Raw genomic sequence first — 22,788 nt, 5'->3', positions numbered from 1 at the left:
GTTTTAAATGTATTAACTTTTCTTTCCACACAGATCATGTTACAATTTTCCCTAATAATGGATACACAGAACTAAGTATGAGAAGCTTTTAAAGAAAAAAGAAACAACCTTTCAAAGCAGGACTTACCTTCAGGTTATCTTCATGACCGTCCAGTGACAGTCCCTGTGTGAGTGGAGGCGAGTCTGAGCAGCGGCTCCACCTGACCCTGACTGACAGCCAACCTGCCGTCCTCTGCTGTCTGTCACAGGCAGCTCTTACATCACTGCAGGAGATTTCTACTTAAACAGCAATTTGCAGCATCGTTATCCCGCTGTATGTTCCTCAAACTTACAGATGAATTTGACATTTCAGTTTGTCTGTGCTTTAAAACACATTTGCATTATTTATGAGAACTATTTTAAAACTGTAACATTGGTGCATTAGACCTATTCAGATTAAAGTTAGCTTTGGTTGTTTTGCCATGTTATTTTATCTATTTAGTTATTTTTAACTATTCCATACATTTGAAAACTATTAAAAACCTGTTGTTTTTTGTTTTTTTTTCATTAAGTACAGTTTGTCATGTCATGACTGTTAATTAGTGAAGTTAGCCAACACAGCTGACCTAATGACATGGCTCAGGCAAAGCGCTGCTATTTATGTGTTGCATTAAATACAACTTTTAGTAGCTTGTTAAATGAGTTTCATTAAAAGGGTAAATCGTACAGTCTATGAATCAATCTATGAGGAAACCTAAAAAAAGAAAAAAAGTTTTATCCAAACTGATAGAATATTTTGACAGTACAGGGTTTTTTCTTGTTGTTGTTGTTTTTTTTTTCACAGTTTGCAGTCATATAGAGTGTAACCCATTATTTTTATTTATTTGTTTATTTTTAAAAAAAGAAAAAATATCTATTTGTAATATGAGAGAGTGTAGGATTTGTGAGAGAAAAGCCCCGATGTCAGAGCAAATATGAACCACTGTCTAATCCAATAATGTAATATCTAACAAAAAATAAAAATGCATCATTATCTTTATTAAATGCAAACTAGCTGATTTTATGTTAAGAGGTGCTGCTGATGTGACTTACTATTATATTATATTATATTATATTATATTATATTATATTATATTATATTATATTATATTATATTATATTATATTATATTTACTTTGAACACTTCAACCCAGAACGGAGGAGATGGTAGGAACTATGTGCCGCCAGTTTGGTTTCTACTCGGACCTATTTCCCAAAACCCACCTCTACTTCCTGTTTTTGCTCCGCTGAAACAACGTGGATTGAGTCCACCGGTGTGTAGCTGCTGTGTTATGTGTGACCAGAGTCCCGTTGACTGTCAACAATGCAGATATCCAGTGTGAACGATGTGAAGATTTATAATTTGAGCCACGGAAAGTCTCTTCCAGAGGTAACGCGTTCCTCCTGAAGCGTCGGTTTATTTCTTAACATGTAAACCCACTGCTTACATTGAGTCTAGCTAGCAAGCTAACACAGTTAGCAGTGAGAAGAGTGTCTCTAATAGTGCATATTAAGGAAATGACTATGCCAGATGTACTTTAATTAACGGTTGCATCAGGGTGGTGTGTTGCTGAATGTTAAAAAGAAACTTAGCGATGTTGTGGAACATCAGTTAGGACTTCTCATTTCAGCCTTCATTATAGCAAATCCTAATCAGCTCTGTCTTGTTTCTGCAGTGGCTGTCTGATCGGAAGAAAAGGCAGCTACAAAAGAGTGATGTCGGTGAGTTGTCAGCTAAAGATTCAGCCTGCTTAATTTTCTCCATCGTGTTTGTCGTTGTTCTGACTTTCTGTTCTTATTTTCCAGACATCCAGCGCAGGATTGAGCTCATCCAGGACTTTGAGATGCCCACAGTGTGCACCTCCATCAAAGTGTCCAGGGATGGTCAGTTCGTCCTGGCAGCAGGTAACACGACATGGAACTCTTGCGTTAGCTCAGACAGGCACAGTTAGGGTGTCACAAGGCCCTTTTCTGTCCAATCATTCACTAAAGTCCAGCTCACCCACTTAACTGGTTAAAACCAAGGCTGCGTTCATTCATTCTGTCTGCTCCACACTCACCACATCGCTGCTACACCAGCCTCTACACATCCACAAATCACCCCCTCCTCCTCTTTTCTAAAGGTTCAATATCATAACTCTTACAATTTTACAAAAAGGGCTGCAGCACACCTCTGTATCTCCTCTATTCAGTCAGTGCCAGAGAGAAAGAAGACGAGGAGCAGCTGGGAGCTCAGAGACACACTTTCTAATCTGTAGTGGAAGAAAGAATAAAGGGAATGGTTGTTTCTCATATTTTGTGGGACTGAACACAGATGATTCATAATTTTAGCTTAAAACTATATAAAGTGGATTTTGTAAAGTCAGCACAGTTTAAGTTGGTCTCCTCGTTTTAGTGTGCATACTGTGTTCATTGAACATTGTGAATCTCAGGCTCAGCTGGTGGGTTTGTGATCTCAGGGACTGTGTCATTCCTGCTCAGATTGTTCCAGAGCATCACTTAAGCAGAGTCATCGCCAAACACAATTGCATGTCATTCTGAAATGAATGGTTAAATCTTACAAAGTCTCCTATCTAAGTTGTGCATTACACTTCATGAATATTCAGGTTTTGATTTCATCTTTTTCAGGAACGTACAAACCCAGGATTCGCTGTTACGACACCTATCAGCTGTCCCTGAAGTTTGAGCGCTGTCTGGATTCTGATGGTAAAATGAAATATACACCCAGTTGTTAATCTGCCTTCATGTACTTGATTAATTCTGATTATTATTTTTCTCTCTCTCCCAGTTGTGGCCTTTGATGTTCTGTCTGATGACTACTCTAAGGTAAGACTTTTTTCAGCACTTTGTCCATGCTGCTAGAATAGTGTAATTTGACATCTGTGGCATTATGTTTGCATTCATTAGCTGCATTTGGTTTATTAGGATTATTGTTTATAAGTGTATTGTCATGTCATCCGTCGAAGAAACTAAATAGCAATGGCATGTCATGCTTTCTGAAATTAATTATTAAGCAACACTATATAAGGTGCTTCACTTCAAGTCTCTTATTGGTAAATACTTCAGGACAAATAAGTGACTGAACTATACATGCAGCTCCATTGCTTTGCTTTGTGTTAGATCTCTGAGAAACAAATGGTGCAGGCTGCTTTTACTCCTCCTTAGGACAGGCTCTTTTGAGCCTTTGGAAATATTTTTCAATATTCATCCAGACGGAGGAAGCAAACGTTCAGTGTAAATTAACATTAACATTATCCACTGCACGAGTTGTTGATATTGACTAGAAGCTCTGAACAGTGTGCTAACCTCCACCACCCAGCTGTATTCTACTAACGGCTATCCTTAATAGCGAGGCTTCTTCAGTTCTAGCTAATAACTTATTTGAAGAGTTTGGTCTCTGAAAACTCTGCCAACAAACGACCTTCTTCCTGAGCGTGGTCATGTTTTGAGTCAGTGTTCACAGAGAGGAGGAACTATTCCCAAAGCATCTTGGGAAGGAGACAGTGTGAGAGCAGGGTGAAGCTCTACATTCAAATAAGATATTACTATTTTTACCAGTAACAAAATAGAAAATCAATATGTGGTGGATGATGTTGATATTGTGCCACAGCGCCACAAATAAATCAATCTATGTCAAACACTGATCTCATTTAGATCACCTGTTAACTGAAAATCATTCCAGGTGATGACCCCATGATGCTGGTTGACATATTACCAATAGGAGCAACAGTGATTCATTTGACAAAACTGAAATATGATGTATACTTTTTTAGTTTACTACAAAATTCCATATATGTTTGTTCATAGTTTTGAGTGTTGTAAAAATGTGGAAAACATCTTTTTAAAGACATTATATAGCTTAAATGGTGGTAAAAGTTCTCTTCACTACATATTCTATTGGGTGTTTTGGAAAACGTTGGGTAGACTTTGTAGTATCTTGATAAATAGTTCAGTAGGTTGGTTTCACTTTGGAAAGATAATGAAGTTAAATTGTATGTCAAACCAAACTCCCTGAAATTATCGCAGTGTAAATTTAAATTCACAACTTGTTTTGTGTGTCTGTGTGTGTGCAGTTGGTGTTTCTACAATGCAACCGCTACGTGGAGTTCCACTCCCAACACGGACACTACTACAAGACACGTATTCCAAAGTTTGGACGGGACTTTTCTTATCACTATCCCTCCTGTGACCTGTATTTTGTAGGGACGAGGTGAGAATATGATTAAACATTATATACTGAGACCTGTGTTTTTAGTAAGCTGGTTGAGCCACACCGCTGACATTGTTTATTTTTTGTACTTTCAGTTCAGAGGTGTTCAGACTGAACCTGGAACAAGGGCGCTTCCTCAACTCACTTCAGACTGATGCCGTGTAAGTCGAGCAAAGTGTTTTCCTTCGCTGTTGGCAGCTTTTAAGTGCATTGATACTTTAAGAATTTGGTGCAATCTCATATTAAATGATCCCAGCTGATGTCCCTGAATCCTCTTTTTCTTGATTTTCTTACCAGAGAAAACAATGTGTGCGACATCAACCCCGTCCATCATTTATTTGCCACAGGAACCTCTGAGGTAAGTGTCATCACAGGCTGTGTGTGAAATGAGGCAGCAGTGACTGTGTGTGAGGCCGTTACTTGCTACATTAGGTTAAAAATGACTAGTTATTTTTGTATTGTGCACAACTAATTCTCTTTGCTTCACATGGGCGTAAATTGAGACATTTCATTAGCTGTGTTCAGTAGGAAGTCGCCAGCTTTGAAGACACAGTTCTTTAAGCAGGGCAGTATGAAACATGAACTCCTTTCCATTATTCTGATGGCATCTTAACATGTCAGCTTCATGTCTGATCTGAATGAGCACCCTGGTAGCTTTACTGTAAAAGTGCTGATGGCAATCTGACCATGTTGTAACATTTCTGTATCACCTCCAACATGGCACAAGTCTGAACTGTATTCTGAGGCAGTAAAGGATTAACGAGTTGGAGAAATCTTTTCACCATCAATATTGGTTCATATACATTACAGAGAGCAAAGAGTGTCAATTAAAAAAAATAAAAAAACTTCCTCATTTACTTTGCTCTACAATTTCACATCTACTACAGACTGAAATGTCAATAAAAATTAAACTTTAGAATGGTCAGATTAATGAGATTTACCAATACAATGTTAATGGGAGCTCATTTTTAATTTGTTGCTACCAGCTATTTGTAGGAGTTTATTCAGTACTTGCAGCACCAGACAGCAGCAGGATCCATATGAGCATCCCCCAAAGAGCTGCACACATTTACACATATAGCACAACAACAGCAGCAACATCATTGATTACTTGTTATAAATTATCACCAACATAAAGACAGGATTGATCCGGATGTAACAGCAGGTTGCACTGTGAACCTTTCTCCACCTCAGACAGATGAGCTGGCACACAACAGTTGATCAGCTGCAGTTAAATCATTTGTTAAATAGTGGCTGGGCTCAGGTTGAGGTTTACTGTTGGGTTGTTTATTTTTGTTAAGTAGTAGCTGACCAAGAATTTTCAGTTTAATATAAACACCTACTATCCAATCTCACATGAATGACAAATATTGTGGTTTTCTCTCTTACTGTGGTGAGTTTGAATGAATGAAACTGTGAGGAACGTTAACGTAAAAGTGACGTCTGTCTGAATGAGCTGTCACTTTAACAGAGTGATGACGCAGTGATGTTACGTAGTCCGGGGGCTAAAAGTTAGCTCCACATTTTGTGTTTTTATATTAATGCAGAAAATATTTCAGGATTTTTTCACTTTAAATTCTTCCGTTATTTGATTTTCTCTTCTCTCATCTTTTTTGATATTGTTTGGTATAAAACATCACACGCCAGCTGGGCTGAAGAAAATAAATATTCACATGATTTTAGGAGCTAAAGTTGAAGCTTTTCAAAATCTCACTTACATTTAGTGCCGCCCACACGAAAAAGTAGCTTACTACAGCTTTTTATTGGTTTTAATATTGTCCCAGTTAATTATTATGACTCAAACTTGCATTTGTCCGACTATCTGACCTTTTTCTCGTTCGGTCACCAGGGGAGGGTCGAATGCTGGGACCCTCGTGTCCGGAACCGAGTGGGCCTGTTGGACTGCGCCCTGAGCAGCCTCAGTGAAGGAACAGAGTAAGTAACAAACTGTAAGGCTGAGATGTTCAAAGATTTCAGCTCGTCTCAGCCTGACAAAGCACATGCAAGCAGCCTGTATCTGTGCTGTGTGAAAAACAAGCTGCAAGCTGTGTGTCATGATGCTTTAGAAATATCCAACTTTTATCTCATTTATTTTAGTATGCTGTTACAAAAGAGCTACAGTGATTATGGCCTTTTTCTTGTCTGTGCCTTTTACACCGTCAGTGTGTTGACAAGTTCATATTCTGATTGTGTGTTTGTTGACAGAGTTCAAGGTTTGCCCTCCATCAGCGCGCTGAAGTTTAACGGCTCCCTGAGCATGGCTGTAGGCACCAGCACAGGACAGGTGGGCCCAGACTCCTTCACTTGTAGAGACACTGTGGAAGTGTTCCACTTCATCCACTGTGCTTCCTGCTAATTTAAGAAAGGTTGACACAGCATGAGTATTTTCACAGCGACTGTCTGCATCACTTTTTTCAGCTGTCACACGGTGGTCAGAAACCTCCCTGACACCGCTCCATCCTTGCATTCTTCACTTCCTTTCTGTTTGTTGTTGTTGTTGTAAACTCTGAGCTGCCCACGTGGAGTGAAATTCCATCTCTTCTTCCTGTGTCTGGTCAACTCACAGTGAAGTGGCTCTTGTCATACATGATTCTCTAGAAGTTAGACTTTTCCCAAAACAAGTTCAGTTTTCACTCGTAATATGTTGGCTTTCAGTTCATCACAAAGACATTCAAACGGTTTCTGTCTTGGTATTTGGAAGCCTACTTCTTACAGAATTCTGAAAATTTAAAAAATGTCTTCCCCCCTTTGGGTTTTTCTTAAAGGTGCTGCTTTACGACATGCGCTCCAACCAACCGCTGCTGGTTAAAGACCACTTCTACAACCTGCCAATCAAGTCTCTCAACTTCCACGATCAGCTGGACCTGGTTGTTTCTGCTGACTCCAAGATAATAAAGATCTGGAACAAAGACACTGTAAGTAATAGCCATTAGAGGGCCTGACCTGTCTATTATGCGCTCCGTGTGAATGCTATTGTTGCAAGGATTGATTTCATGTCTACATATTAGCAGCTTTGATCAGTCTTAATTCAGCTTTTATAAAATAGAAGGTTGTTTAAAGTCTGTGCATTTTCATTGTGTGGAAGTCAAGAAGTCTTTCCAATCCCAGTTATCTCTGTTGTGTCTTCACCACAGGGCAAGTTGTTCTCCTCCATACAGCCTCAGGCCAACATCAACGACGTTTGCATCTACCCTAATTCAGGTGAGAAGAAAAACAGGGAAGGAAGAAAGTTCAATAATAACAACAATAATTGATCAGATTTATATAGCGTTTTTCTAGACACTCAAAGTCGCTTTACACTGTCAGTTATTTATTCACACACATTCATTCCAGTGGTGGTAGCTACGATTGTAGCCACAGCTGCCCTGGGGCACACTGACAGACAGAGGCGTGGCTGCCATTTTGCACCTACAGCCCCTCCGACCACCACCTCAAACAATCCATTCAAACACATTCACACACAAGGTGGGTGAAGTGTCTTACCCAAGGACACAACGACCAGGTTACAGGGCGGAATCAAACCGCCGACCTTCCAATCACTGACCGACTCACTTTACCACCTGAGCCACAGCCGCCCCAGAGGAAGTTAAAGCATCACAGCAGCAGAACATTTACTCTCTACATCTACTACACCTCCACTGTACTGTCTACATAAATAGCACCGCACAACTAGAAAGTGCATTGAAACAAAAATAACAGCTTAAATGTTTGGATGCATCCCTAAATTAGCCTGTAAATATGAATGGAAGTGATTTGTCGATGTTAAATTGGTCTTCTGAAACAAGTGCTTCTTCATTTTCCACCTCTGGGTGGCGCCAACTTCCTGCACTGTACACACACAGTTTGACTTGTCTGTCATTACAAGAGCAAACCTACGGTGAACATAGAAGTCACTGTTGAAATCATGTGGTTTTGAGTGACTTTTTCAAGGCTTTTTTTTTAAATTGAGGTTTCAGCCCTAAAACTGTTACAGAGCAGTGACTTAAAGGGACTTTCTTTATATGCTTTTGGCCTTACTGCTTTTAAACACAACAGCTTTTTAATCTCACTTCTCAATATTGGGGGCAGAAACTGATTCTGCTTTTAGATGTGACATTTTCAAACGTTGTTTCACGTACCAGTATCATTTTAGGCGTGCAAGTGGACCCTCAGTATGGAAAGCTGCTTTAACATTTAATATCTGAGTTTGATGAACCAGAATTACAATTACTGGCATCAACATCATTTTTGACAAGTTGAATTTGTTTTAATCCAGATGTCTGTCGTCATTCATACCAGTCAAAGCAGCAGCTAGAGATTTCTGTAATTCAGTTTGGACTTGTCAGAATAGTAGTAGCAGAAATCTAAATCGTCATCATCTGTGAATATTGGTGGCACAGTGTCAGTCGAAGGAATGGTGGTTGATAAGATTGCTGCAAAATGCCTTAAAATAGAAAGAGCCTTTTAGCAAGGAGAACGAGAGCTTTCTTCATTGAAGAGCTGTGGTAAAAAAAAATCTACTAGAACTTTAGCCTCAGGCAGCTCTGACATTGCGGTGAAACGGCTTGTCATGTACAATTACGGTTGAAGTGCCAAAATATGTTGAAAAGCAAGTTTCCTGTCACTCGCCATATCCTGTGATGTAACTCCAGATATCTGCAGTGTCATTTCTCCTAGTCAGAAGTCGAATTCAGGATGCCTGTAATTGCACTTAAACTAGTCCTGGTTGGAGTTTAAATTCTGTACAGTGTCAGTCTGACGAGTTCAGACTTAATCGAAGATATCTTAAAAAGACAGTGGAGATATCTTGACTTGAGTGGAAGTGAAGATGTGTTGAAGAAGAATTCCGATTAGACTGTAGATATCTGAAACTGTGATCCCAGCTCATCATTTTCAGCCGTAGACTGCAGATGTCTGCAGCTGCATGGTAGATATCATGACACATGAACGGTATTTCTTTGTCCTGGAAGAATAGCATTGTGGCTATCTGAAATGGTTCTTTTAACTCGGGAGAACTTAATTATGGGCATCTGCAGAACATAACCAATATAGATAGTAAAAGTTGCTGCCATACCTTCAGATATGTAAGACTGGAGTTAAAGTCCTTGCAGGCAAATCTTGTCACTCTGCAGCCATCCTATAACGCCCCTGGGCAGTTATTTCAGGCAAGCAAGAACAGGCTCCTATCTAAATGAATGAATGTATAGAGCCATCACTGATATTTGATATAAGCTACTTTAAACGTTTAATGCCATTGCCTCCTGCTAAGAGGATGGGATGGGACATGTCGTAGAACTGCCATCTGTGGCGGTAATAAATTCTCCCTGAGATTTTTATTGAAGATTGTTTAAAGGGCAAGTCTCCCTTTGCTCCACACAGAAAAGGTCTTTCAATAACTGCCCTGCTTCTGTCCTCACATTACTTTGTCTCGTGTCTCATTCACAGGTATGCTCTTCACTGCCAACGAAGATCCCAAGATGAACACATTCTACATCCCAGTGAGTATTTACATCACATTTGCATACTGCTCATCAGGTGCTGGGCTGACAGGCACGTATCTGACAGAGACTTGACAGTGCATCCATCCATCCATTATCTATACACCGCTTAATCCTCGCTGGGGTCACGGGTTTGACAGAGCAGTAAAGGATAATTGCAGCATCTACATGTGCACACAGCTGTGTATACAAGTGTCAGTATCCAGGTGACTGTTTAAGGACGTGTGTGTGGGAGCAATGAAGAAGTGTGTGTGGGCCGTTTGTTTTCTCTCTGATGCTCACAAGGCCGCTGCATAATGAGTAAAGCTGGAGAAAGCTTGTTGTCATCAACAGTCTGCTCTGTGACTCAGTGTGATCTGACTGTTATTCCAGAGAACGTGTGTGTGTACAGTAAACTAGACTTTGCTTTGTGTAAATGGGTTCATTCCAGAAATGATAGAGTTGGATGTGGTAAACTTTGGGCCTGCTGTCCTACATTAGAGGGAAAAGGACAGGTGAATACATCACTTTACTAGACATTGGCAGATGAATTGATAAATACATTATTGATTATTGCACAAAGAGCCAACATTGGGTGAATCAGTGGATTTGTTCCACTGCTGTCTGTTGTAAGCTCAGGTTTATTCCATTTCAATGAACATGTTCTATCATGACATAGAGGGAGTCTGACATTTCCTTTTTACATGAAATATTATTTTGAGTTGATATCTGTTGATCTAAAAATGTAAGAAATAGAAAGATTTTAAGATTGCTTTATTAGTTCTTAAAAGATGTCAGTTTTATGTGTCTGCGTCACTGTAAGGCACAACATCACAAATAATAATAATAATTTCCTGAGAAATGCAGCTTTGGTGTCGTTCTGAAGTGAGTTCAGACTGCACTTGCTGGTCTTGTCCTTTCCTCTTTCTGCCCTGAGAGCAACTTGTGATGTATTTGAACAACCTGCCATTTATGTTTCTGCACCGGTTTTCTGTGTATAATTAGCTCTTGGCTTCTCGTGTGTTCCTGCCAGAGGCTTTGTCAGCTCTGCAGTGATTCCACCCTATAGATGCCAATGAGGATTATGTGATAATGGTAGAGATGTACATTTTAACCGCAAGCGTTATGTAAGACTGGGAAGTGAAAGCCTTTTAGGGGGGACTGGTACTGGCTTAAAAGTTGATTACCGTATTTTTTGGTGTTTGTGTTGTACCGATTTAAATAATGGTAATAGATTTCAACCACAAGCATCAGCAGCAGACAGGCTTGAGAGCTGTGCGAACACTAGCAGTGATCCAGAAAAGGGCAGTTTTAACTTCAATTAGGAAGACTAATACATATAGATATATAGCTGCCCAGAAGGAGGTTTGTGGATTTTGTTCCCTATTTCTTATCGTGTAGTCGCTCTATGCAGGACTTGCTTCACAGCCAGTATGCAGAGGAGCAACAATTACAGCAACTTTGCATGGATGTATTTTGGGGCATTTCCCCTTCATTAAGAAGGTTAAAATAAAAGCTGGAGTGAGTTTCCATTAACAGCAGGAAAAAAAAAAGTGGCTGACAGACTGAAATTCAGTTTGTGTAACATATAAAAGGAGTAATATTTATGGTGGGATTAAAAGAAACATTTACACTGTGACCCTTCAATAAAATATTTTAACGGTGCGTCCCGTCCTGCGAGAGTCACAGACAGGGAGAAGTGGCCGTGATTAAAGACAGATGGTTCCTAAAGACCTGAGATAAGGTGTATTATTGTTAATTAATGATAGCGCAGCAGAGACAGACAGAAAATATGTGGAAAGCACGCAGAGGAATTAAATGCAGCAAAGGTCTGAGAGCCCAGAAAACCAGGTCATCCTCATGGAAGCTGCAAGGAGTTATTGACTTGGTTTGTAAACGTGCTCATAAGCAATAGTTGTTTTCTTGAAAACAATGACAAAAAGTCCACCTTTTGAGACATGAATTAAATAACCATATTTGAAAAGACAATGACTATAATTCCTCCGTCATCGTTACTCCACAAGAGGTCAGAGAAGTAAAAATGTTAAATGGGCAAATGTTGGTGCAAATAGTGCTGCATAACTTTGATTAATGAGATAATTAACTAGTGTATAAAACTGGCAGGTGTGTCACATAAATTAGGGTCTAACCTATCTTTCTGTCGTACCAACTTTCCAAACAGAAATAACCTTTCACAGTAAGTAATTTAAAATTTAAATGCAAAGATTAGAAAAGATGTACGGATACATAGTTGTATGTAGCAGTATTATGCTGCTTTAGCCTAAATTATTAATCATGTCATGACCCCTCAGAACTGCAGTTTGCTGCCATAAATCTGAAATTCCTTTTTTTATACATATTGTCAATAATAAGAATTAAGAATTTCAAGCACGCAGAACAGAAATAATGTTGTTTTTATTGTTGTAAGCATATTGAATATGTGATTTTCACTGTGAAAATGATTGATTGATGAAGACTTCAGCTGCTCTCGGGTTTTCTCTGTATCATCAGTGTCGGGTTACGTGTCAGCACAATTCCATGATTCTTTGAAAAAGATGATGTGTCATTCATTTCTAACTGGAATGGAAACACGACCCGGGACAGTTGGTCTATTTTTGTTTCAACAAATACATGGCAAGTTTCGTACTTACTCAACAATCTAAATCTGAACCAAGTATATATGTGTGTGTGTGTGTGTGTGTGTGTGTGTGTTTAGGCACTGGGCCCTGCTCCTCGCTGGTGCTCCTTCCTTGACAATCTAACGGAGGAGCTGGAGGAGAGCCCAGAGAGCACGGTGTACGATGACTATAAGTTTGTCACCCGGAAGGACCTGGAAAATCTGGGTGAGACCTCGCTGCCTTCCTTTCACCTCACAAACTTCACAGCACGTGGAATAAATCACCTCAAAGTCGTACAGCCAAGGTTTCCCCAAAGCAAACGTGCAATTTGTGCATCGACTCTTTTAGTTATAGAGCAAGAGGTATCGCTATACAAAGAGAGAGTTTAACCCTGGAAGTTAAACCCAGAACTATGAATCAGAGCCTTGGGGGTTAGTTCACTGGCTAGACTATCTAAGTAGAGGCCTCGGGAATGATTGAGAGGCTTTAGGTAAGAAAAGTGGCGTGCGGGGGAGGGAGCAAGGAGGGCCGAGGGAGTGGACTGTGGATGGGTTGAATGAACACTGGAATGCAGGCTCAGCAGTAAAGAGATCAAATGACAAGAAGCAGAAAGGTGGTTGGCTGATGTGAAATAAAAGCAGAGAAGGGGGCAGGCAGGGGAGCAGCAGTGTTGATTTACAGGAGCCGCGTAATGTGGCCCTGTTATGTAACCGCGAGGCAGCCTGGGTGGACTGAGTACATACGCTGGTGGACGTTCCTGGGAAGAGCAGCTTATTGTACATACTTTGCATGTCTAGCTACATGCGCTCACATACTTTCAGGCTTTAACATGTCAGATATATTTTCTAGCAATCAGCCCAGCCCATGCGGGCGGCTGCTGCCTTTCATGCTCGGGAGTAAGTAACGTCAAGGTGGCGATTCAGTACGACTCACAAATTCACACAGTCGTGATGGAATGGCACCCCCCCGTTTTCATTAGCAATTCTATTTAGATAGCGCCAATTCACAACATAAGTCATCCCAGCACTTCACACACTGAGGTCAAGACTTTAGAGTTTTATAGTACAGAGAGAAAGCCAACGCGTCTAATGATTCCCTTTAAGCAACCTCTTGGCAACCAAAAAGCCATGTGTTTAAGGGGAAGAAACCTCAGGCAAAATCAGGTTCAGGGAGTGCAAGCAATCTGCCTCAACCTGCAGACAAAAGGAGGAATATAATGTAATGTAAATTCCATACGAAACTACCTATATTGTGCAATACCCTGTATGTTGCTTATGTGCAAAAGACATGCCTAAAAAATTTAGTAACCAATGTGCTTTAAGCCAATCAATCAAACATCTTCATCAAAATTCAGACTAGGAGAGAGAGTAATAACTGAAACACTGTAACATCCACAGAAGAAGATTTAAAACAACCAGTAACCCATTACATCCAAAGATGTTTGCGAGATAGGAAGCTAGATCTATATGATATATACCTAAGATGTGGCAATATATAGCTACTGTTTGGGTTTATTCAAATCATTTCTATTTTGAATGACACACATTAAAGCTTTCTTGCATCTATGTTTCTGACTTAAATCTAATAAAGTATATTTTTTCTTTAAAACAACACTTTTCTCATTAAAATAAACTGTCTACATTCCATGCTAGCAGCTTTGTGAAACTGTACTTGGGTACAGCGATGCTTTGAGCTAAATGTTAGCATGCTAACAAGTTAAAAATGACTATTATCATGTTGATGTTTGGCAGATATGTTCTCCATGTTTACTTTCTTAATTTAAGATTTGCTAATGAGCACCAAATACGAACGTCGAGGGGAACCTTGATAGCTGCAGAAAAATGTTTGACAGCTCATGATGATGCGAGTGAAAGAATTGCCAGAAGTTACTGCAATTCATCCCAAAAGGAACATGGACGCAGTAAATAGATGTCGAGGCAAACAGTCCAGTAACTAAGATCCTAAACCACAAATAGCCTCCTCATGGTGAAGCCAGGGGAAAAGACGATTCTGCCCTTGCTAGGACGTAGAGCTGAGTTCTAGCTTAGCAGATAGCTAAACAGGTTCATCAATAAACATCCAGGTGTCAGCAGTATGTTTGAGATGTTTACTGTCAGAAGCACTGTGAAAATGCAATACAAAAAACAGAATATAAATATTACACTTTTCTTTCTTTTACATAACTAATCATTAGACACAGCAGAAATAAACAAACAAACTTAACTGAATACTGATGACTGATTATTAGTGATTATCTTAATGCTAACATAACATTGAAAATCCCTTAGACGGGCTAACGTGTTAGCATCGTTTCAAGTTTTACATTCATACTATGAACTGGTACAGAACATCAACACAGAGTCTTAACAGTACACACAGACATATGTGCATCAGCAGAGAAAAAAAAAGGGAATAAACAGTGAGAAAAAACAAGGGCTTGCTTCCAGGCTTCCTTCCTTGGAAACAAACTATGGCAAGTCTACCTGGGCAAAACAGCACAGAACAGGATCATCTGACTCCCTCAAAGGGGCAGCAAAAAGACAGAGGATCAACAAAGCCATGAGGATTCAGCCTCTGGAAACCAAGATTGTGCGGAATAAGTTGTGCCAGTCAGTGTTGTAACAACTGAATGATTTCACCGAATGGGAACCAAATCCAATCTTTGAATTACTACATTAAAACTGAAGGGATCAGCAACATCATTTATCCTCGAGGCAACAGAAATAGAGACACCAAATTTATTCATTCCGTTAAGTAGTAAGAACAATGTTTCAGTGTTTTACTGTCAACCGATATTTCTGACTCGGCCAAACAATCTTAGCATAATTCTGCCCATAGTTTATTTTATCCTCACAGATATATCATTATTTTTTCAGTGTATATTTATTGTTTGTAATTGTTTGTTTTCCTTTTCCATGCCAGGTTTGTCTCACCTGGTGGGATCGTCTCTCCTGAGAGCCTACATGCACGGCTATTTTATGGACATCAGGCTTTATCACAAGGTACAGTATCATATATTAAGTGTCAGCTTCTTATGTTCCTCAGATATTTGTCAGAGTTGTTAAATCGAGATTTATCATACTATTACACAAAACCGCTGCTGTAAACGTTTTTGCTGTTTGGTTCCACCACAGGTCAAAACCATGGCAAATCCTTTTGCATACGAGGAGTATCGCAAGGATAAGATCCGCCAGAAGATTGAGGAGTCCAGAACCCAGAGAGTGCAGGTTAAGGTAAGAGAGCCTGACAACATTTTTTCATCTTTTCATAGCAGTTTCAGTTGCAGTGACTTTCTAGAGCCAAACTGCTTAGATCTCAGTCCTTGAGAAGTTATGAAGGACAAAATCAGGCAAACACACATTTTTGACTCTTTCTTGCTCAGTATACATCCTGTTTATATAGTATGATTATGTAAAGATCCTTTCTGATATTCCTTCTTACATTCGTCACATTGTTATGGTGCAATCCTGATGTTAATATTCATGAGTCCCACTAAAGAATTTGTAAAGAGTTGTACCTGTCAAACTGGATTAAAATTGTTAGTGCGGGCTAAGATTACGGCTAAATACAAAAGTACTGAACAACACACCCACTGTCACAATGGCTTCTGAAGTGCAAACACTAATTACCTCTAGAAGTGAAGGGACTTTGTCATTTTTTAATTATGTCAGAAATTAATTCTGTACAGTTTGTGTACTTCACACTTGAAACCGATTGGTTCATACTTCCCACTACCTGTGTGTGTAATCACATCTGCTCTGACTGAGACAGAAGCTGCCCAAGGTGAACAAGGACCTGGCTCTCAAGCTGATGGAGGAGGGTGATGATGAAGCAGAGCTGGCTTCTAGGAAAAAGAAGGGCAAGGTAAGAGAAGATGCTTAAAAAAAATCCACCAATGTTTGAGCTCTGTAAAGATGAAGATATTGTGTTTATTCGTTGATTTCTGTTCTGTCTGACAACTACACATTAATGTTTTATGTAGTGGCACTGAAATTAATATAAAAATGTATTTTCCATTACACCAGCTGTAGACAAGTGGAAAGGGAATATCACATAACACTGCATTTTTAGAATCAGACTCACCCTTTCCACCATCTCCACTTTTTCAAACCCGCAGGCTCTCCCCAGCATCCTGGGAGACGACCGTTTCAAGGTGATGTTTGAAAACCCGGACTACCAGGTGGATGAGCAGAGCGAGGAGTTCCGCCTGCTCAACCCCATCGTCTCCAAGGTCGGGCAAAAACGGAAAAAGAAGCTGCGTCTACTGGCTCAGCAGGCCGCCGCTTCCCAACAGGTAAACACTCAGCTTGGGTTTTTTGTTACAACACCTGCACCAGAATGGAATCTTATGTTCGGTAGTTTCTAGAAATTCAGTTACGCAAGTATTTGGTGTAACTCTATAACTCAAGCTATTTAAAGTTTTCAGAGGATTTTAGTGGTTTACGCCAGAGGGAAGTAGCGTAACTAAATAGTGGCTTTCTTGATTTTTATCTTGGAAAAAGTGCGACATTAGCATCCGGCTCCGTAATCCCTCCAGACATGGTCATATGTTTTTCTTTTGTTTACCGGCCTTGGCAAGCAATCAGTTTCCACACGCTGCGTTTTCTTTGATATTGTGTAAGACGAAAGGTCAGACCTGCGCTAAGGGCACAGAAAGCATATGAATAACTGTTGCTGCACCATGTCTTCGTCCAGGCGGCTGAAGACGAGGAAGAACCAGAGGGGCGAGCCAGTTCCGAGGAGGAGAGCTCAGACGACGATAAGAGCTGGGTGGAGGAGGTGAGGGAGCAGCGGAGGTTGTTGCGACAGGAGAACAGAGACCGCCAGCGGCAGCAGAGGAAGGAAGCGGACCGCAACACTGTCCTGCTGGAGAGGGAACAGAACGGAGGAGAGAAAACCTCAAACATGGCTGAGAGCAAGAAGACGAGCCAGCCGCAGTTTTATCAGATCAAAGCCGGGGAGGAGTTCCGAAGTTTTAATGACATGGCCCGCAAGCAGAAACTGCAGAAGTATGTCTTTTGGTAACATATTAAATAGAACTGCGAGATGAATTCTATTATTCAGATTGCTTCAGGGTGTGCAGCTGTTAAAAGCATCACCTTATCTGTAAAAATAGACCTCATGGTTGTAGTTTCGAAAACTTCAATAATATATACCACCGTGCATAACACATTACAGAGCGGTGACAAACGTACATCAGTGTCCTAATACTATGTGACTGCGCTCTTTATGTATTGTTTATATTGTGTCTGAGGATTGCATGTGTTCGTCTAGGGCTTCTCTGGAGGACCGCCTAAAGATGGAGGAGCACTCTGGAGTCAGCAACATGGCTGACACTGCAGTCGGCAGCAAACAGCTGACCTTCACTCTCAAAAAGGTACAGAGCTAATGCAATGCAACACCCATTATCGCTCCTGTAAACCTTCCTGATCACTCCATTATTTAAAGCAGTAGCGTGCCAATGCAAAACTCCTCATGTACTGTTGCCAGCTGTGCAAGGGGCAGAAAATGTTCAGAGATGGTCTTAATATTTATTGCCAAGGGGGCAGTTTTTAATGTTTTACACAAGAAACAAAAAACAGCTTCCTGAACACACTTGTGGTAAATCAATTGTCAATATGCATTTCATATACAAATCCACAAAACAGCATGACATACCGCGAGGCCTGGATGATGCAACAATAGACAATAGCAATTTAAAAAAAAAACATTGATAGCTTTACTTAAATTAGATGCAAATCACTATGAAAGCAGATAATAAAAACATAAAGTTCAGTTGCAGCAACAAACCCTAAACATGCTCCCCCCTGGCTCATGACAGCCGGTCATACCTCGATAACGGAGCCCCATTCGAGGTGAACTAAACATACTGGAACTAGAGATTTACATTAACTACAGATATTAAAACTGATCTCACCGGTGGTTCTTGCCAAAGAGTAGACCGGCTGTGTTGACCACATCTTCCAAATCATTTTCTCATCTATCCTCGTCCAGCCTTCTGCTTTTGGTTTTTCTCACTGCAGTGTATTATTAGTGTTACAGCAAATTGTTGTACCACAGTCTCTGTTTTGTTTCCATCTGCTTCTCTATGAGATCATGTGACATGGTGCCTGACAGCTGCCACTGGCATGATAATCTTAATAACATTCTGTACGGTGTGATGCGTAAGTATTTCCAATCTTGTAGTGTGGGTTTGTCTGAGATTAGAGAGAAGAATTCCTGTGAAGCTTCTCCGTATGTGTGCGACGCAACACGATTTTTTATTCCTGTAGCGTTAGTCGAACCAAAGTCGTCGGTCATCAGGTGGTCGAACCGCGCAGAGTTTAAATAACACACGTAACTCTGTCATCTGCAGTCGGAGCAGCAGAGGAAGCAGCAGCAGGCGGAGCGGGATCACCACGAGGAGAGGAAGAAGCTGAGGCGCTCGGCCGGACACCTGAGCAGCCACCGCGGGAGAGGCCGGGGCGGCAGAGGAAGAGGTCGACACTGACGAGGGCAGTAGAGTCCTCACTCGAAAGCCGAATAGTTTCTTCCATGAACTCAGCTCTGGCTGTTTTCTCAGCTATAGAAGAGTATTCAGACATACTGCAGAAGAAGGCGAAGACGGACATTGCTGAACAGACGAGCCTGTCCTGCTCCTGGAGGTGTGGGCCACGTGTTCGTTGCGCTTTGCAAATTCAAAGCATATTAAAAGAAAGATATTACCTGTGTGGCTGCCTGTATGAATATAATGCAGGGCCCTTATCCATATGTACTGTGACTGCGTACATTTTAGCAGGAGGAACTGGACACAGAGAGCTGAAAGGACTTGACATGACCTGCTTTGTCTCTGGCGTCGAGTTTCTTAAAACAGCTGCTCACTGGAGCCTCTTTCAATTAATGAAAAGAAATGTGTTGGATTTTTTATGCTGTTTGATATCACTGTATATTATATTTGGTACAACAGTTTGCCTGTCTGTATTGTTTTTATTTCTGAGTGCCAAAATGGCACCAAATATCTAAACACACTCCAAGTCTAGCATGCTTCATTTGAAGCAGATTACTACCTACTTGCGTCAGTCGTAAGAGGGAGGAGGAGAGAAATGTGAATGAGGCAAGGTTTTTTTTTTTCCCTCTTTTCCCCGCCAACTGCAGTTCTTGGAAATAGAAGGACTCCCTGGGTGTCCTTCCCAACCCCCGATGGTGTGAACCCCCTCTGCTCCAGCATTGGCCCATTTCAAATGTGAGGGAGGTCCGATTGAGCCCTCAGCATGCCGACCCTGGCCCCTAGGTTCATTTGAACTCATTTGGAGTCACCATGCCTTTCTACTGTGATCCATCCATCAGGTTTTGCTACGGCATGGAGATCACCTCGTGCAAGAGAATTCCAGTAAATTAGCATTCGGGACACATATCTCACCCTGGACGTTTGCTTGAAGAGCCTCACAAACTATCAACACTTTTTTTTAGCAATAGAAATGAACCTACATAAAATATTTTGTTCTTTTTCAGATGAAACAAATGACATGTAAAGTCTTCATTTGTTATCTTTAGGGGTGTTTTTGGTGGATTTTGTTGCTACTTAAGAGGATTGGTTTCTCGTCTTTGCTAAACTAAAACCCTTAAGCTGACGATGCGGAAGGCGGACTACGAAGTAAGTATATGTAAATAAGTGTATTTTTCCCAAGACATCACACTATCCCTTTAATCTTCAACATTGCCTTTGTTATGAGGACAAACTCGTATTTAATCGTGTCACTCCAATAGATCAGGGTCAGGGTTTAACATCTTTATAACAGAAAGGCGTCTGTAGAAAGGCTTTTCATGGTGAACAGGAAGATACATTGAGATTGTCATCGGCACAGGATGCGCAACGGAGGTTCGGTGACAAAGCTTCAGCCTAGTTCACTTCTTTGTGTTGGGACGCCGCTGACACCGTTTCTGTGTCGAGCAAATAAACATTTAGCAAAATGTCCTCTGGTACAGTTCCAGGCAAATTGTTCCCGTTTTCTTTCACAATGCTTTGGCTTCACCATGACAACTGGCAATTAGGCCACCGGAAGTGGGTCAACCAAATCTGGTACAAAGAAGAAAGAAACAAACTGAGTTGAAGCTAAAGCATTACACAGGCCTGCAGGCCTTCTGATGGGAGACCTTCAAAAATGTGCGGCATATTTGGAATTTATCAAGGCTTGTGTTAAAACATCGGCTCACGCTCATTAGTGCCAATCTGAGCCTGATAGCAGAACGGCAAATTATGGTTTGGATTTGAATAAATAAAACAACTATTGTGGGGTTAGTAAGCACTTGAACACTGATTAGATTTTAAATACAGATGCTTTTCTTTTAACGTCTCCCTCCGGTCATTGATTAAACCCTCAACCCCGTCAAAATACACACTCATCTCAGTGTTTTTCATGATAGTAATCATTTCCTGCCTTAAAATGGCTTAGATGTACCTCTACACTGTTGTTTCCTCCAGAATGTGTAGATTTATACAGACTATCTTCTGCCTTCATCTCCACCTCTTGGCTTCTCAATGCAGCTCAGCACACCAGCTCGCCTATGACTCTACTAAAACACTGTAAAACTACTGCACACTACACAATAGCAAGTTGTAATGCTGGAGTAATCCAGACATACTTCTTTAAACTGAAAATGTATTCTGAAGAAGGATAATGATACAGGAAGCCTCGTCCTTTAGACTTGTTACCCTGGAAGTCTGAGTCACTGGAACACTGCCGCTTCATGGCAGAAATGCTCAGCTATGGCACCGACTGCCTATTTCACGTCTGATATGTCTACCAGCGTATAATCACACACGAAGGACATGTCAGTGACGTAAAAAACATGATTTTCACAGAAGGAGGCCTTCACTTTCATTATCAATGAATGCCAAGGTGTTATAACTTTGCAGGGCTCCACTTTTCTTTCTCTTTTTTTTTTTTTTTTAAATCCTGTTTTATAAAGCAAACAGTGGGACCATGACACCCAAAGTGTAAAGCTTTCAGCCTCCTCAGTCTCTGCCTTTTTCCTGCAAAAGGATCAAAGGAGTGAAATGTGCTGATGCAGCCTTTCTGACGAGCTTCGGGCCAACCCAGGAAGGCACAAAAGATGTTCCAGTCAAAATACGAACACTTTTTTTTTTTTTTTTTTCCCTGAGCCTTGGTCTCCACGCTGCCGAGCGAACAAACTCTGAGCAACTCAACCTTGAATGAAGAAGAGATGATGAGTCAGCAGAGAGCCAGATTAAACAGCTCTCCTCCCCTCTCTCTTTAGGAACAAGTGGGCAAGTGGGGCAGCTGCACGGTCAAAGGGCTAATTTCATTATAACAATCTTGTGATGTAACTCATTCTGTTGCTCATGACTTTACTGGAATCCTGTCTTTTAATTGAATGTGGTAATTTGATGTTTTTGGTACATTTGGGATTAGGAAATTCCTAATGAAGTCACTGCTCTTACTCTGAAAACTGACATCATCTGTTTTACTGCGCAGACTAAGACTGGAGTGAGATTTTACTTTTCAGTTGTGATGTGGAATAAATTTAGGTCGCCGCCTCAGCACACACAGAGACGCTGAAGATATGATTGGACAGACAAATTGATAGGTGGTGTCTCCTTGAGCCAGATAAATGTGACCACGAGATTGACCTAAGATTTTAGTCCCTCTCCCTTCATTGATTGAACCCCTAAGAACGCTACTAATTTTTCCATAAAAGTAATCCGGCTTACATGGAGCTCTCCACCTTTGCCTCCTCTCGTATGCATGGATCTATGAATATGCAAATCAGTCTCCACCTCTTTCTCCTCCACTCGCTGCACCTCAAGCACACCAGCTCACCTACAACTCTGCTCAAACACTGCAAAAGTAGTCTACACAATGCTAAGTTGTAATATTGGAGTAATCCAGACAAAGATGTTCAAATGGAAAACTGATTCTGAAACAAAGAGTGCCTACAGGTTGGAAATACATTTTACTACAACATTAGTAACGTAACAATAATAGACAATGTGCGTTTGGCTTTACTACATTGTCAACAACTAATAGCACGCCGCAAATGCTGAAGAAAAGCCTACAGTTTTTCTCTTTGCAACCCTTAACAAAACACGTCGGCTTTTCTCCATGTCTCCTCTGAAAGAAAAAAGTGCCAACCTGCAAACTGACAGGATTTATCCCTCAGGTTTGTTGCACAGAAACCCCCGGCTTGCTGTTTCAAAGTATTGCAATGACTGAATCTTTCACTCATCATATGGCTTCCAGCACATAAAAATGCCATATGATGATATCAGCAAAGTGAAAGACTTTATTTTCCCTGGAAGGAGTCTTTAATATTGTCTTATCTCTGATCTGTGACTTTGTAAATGTAGCCAGGAGGCACAAGGGCCTTCAACAATAAAAGTGACTTTTTTTGTTATCGTCAGATTAAAGATGATACAAGGCACAATGGAGGTTTATTGTCACCATGACATTTTAACTATAAACAGCTCATCCACCGTAATCAGCCA

At 40.7% G+C, this 22,788-nt stretch overlaps 1 protein-coding gene across 1 annotated transcript; it reads left to right on the top strand.

Annotated features, from left to right (window-relative positions):
* Window positions 1-1,275: 1,275 nt before the first annotated feature.
* Window positions 1,276-19,250, top strand: nol10 (nucleolar protein 10). The gene is made up of 21 exons (XM_008306941.1): window positions 1,276-1,408; window positions 1,695-1,740; window positions 1,825-1,923; window positions 2,647-2,724; window positions 2,807-2,844; window positions 4,092-4,228; window positions 4,324-4,389; window positions 4,526-4,586; window positions 6,078-6,163; window positions 6,434-6,512; window positions 6,994-7,143; window positions 7,363-7,429; window positions 9,653-9,705; window positions 12,401-12,527; window positions 15,225-15,304; window positions 15,437-15,535; window positions 16,074-16,166; window positions 16,420-16,596; window positions 16,998-17,311; window positions 17,577-17,679; window positions 18,658-19,250. The coding sequence occupies exons 1-21, from the start codon at window positions 1,343-1,345 to the stop codon at window positions 18,790-18,792; spliced, it is 2,154 nt and encodes a 717-aa protein (XP_008305163.1). The 5' UTR covers window positions 1,276-1,342; the 3' UTR covers window positions 18,793-19,250.
* The last annotated feature ends 3,538 nt before the right edge of the window (window positions 19,251-22,788 follow it).

Source organism: Stegastes partitus, unplaced genomic scaffold, assembly GCF_000690725.1.
Source record: "Stegastes partitus isolate 25-593 unplaced genomic scaffold, Stegastes_partitus-1.0.2 Scaffold50, whole genome shotgun sequence".
Classification (NCBI taxonomy): Eukaryota; Metazoa; Chordata; class Actinopteri; family Pomacentridae; genus Stegastes; species Stegastes partitus.
Note: the sequence above shows the minus strand (reverse complement) of the source record. Positions and strands in the feature narration are given on the sequence as shown.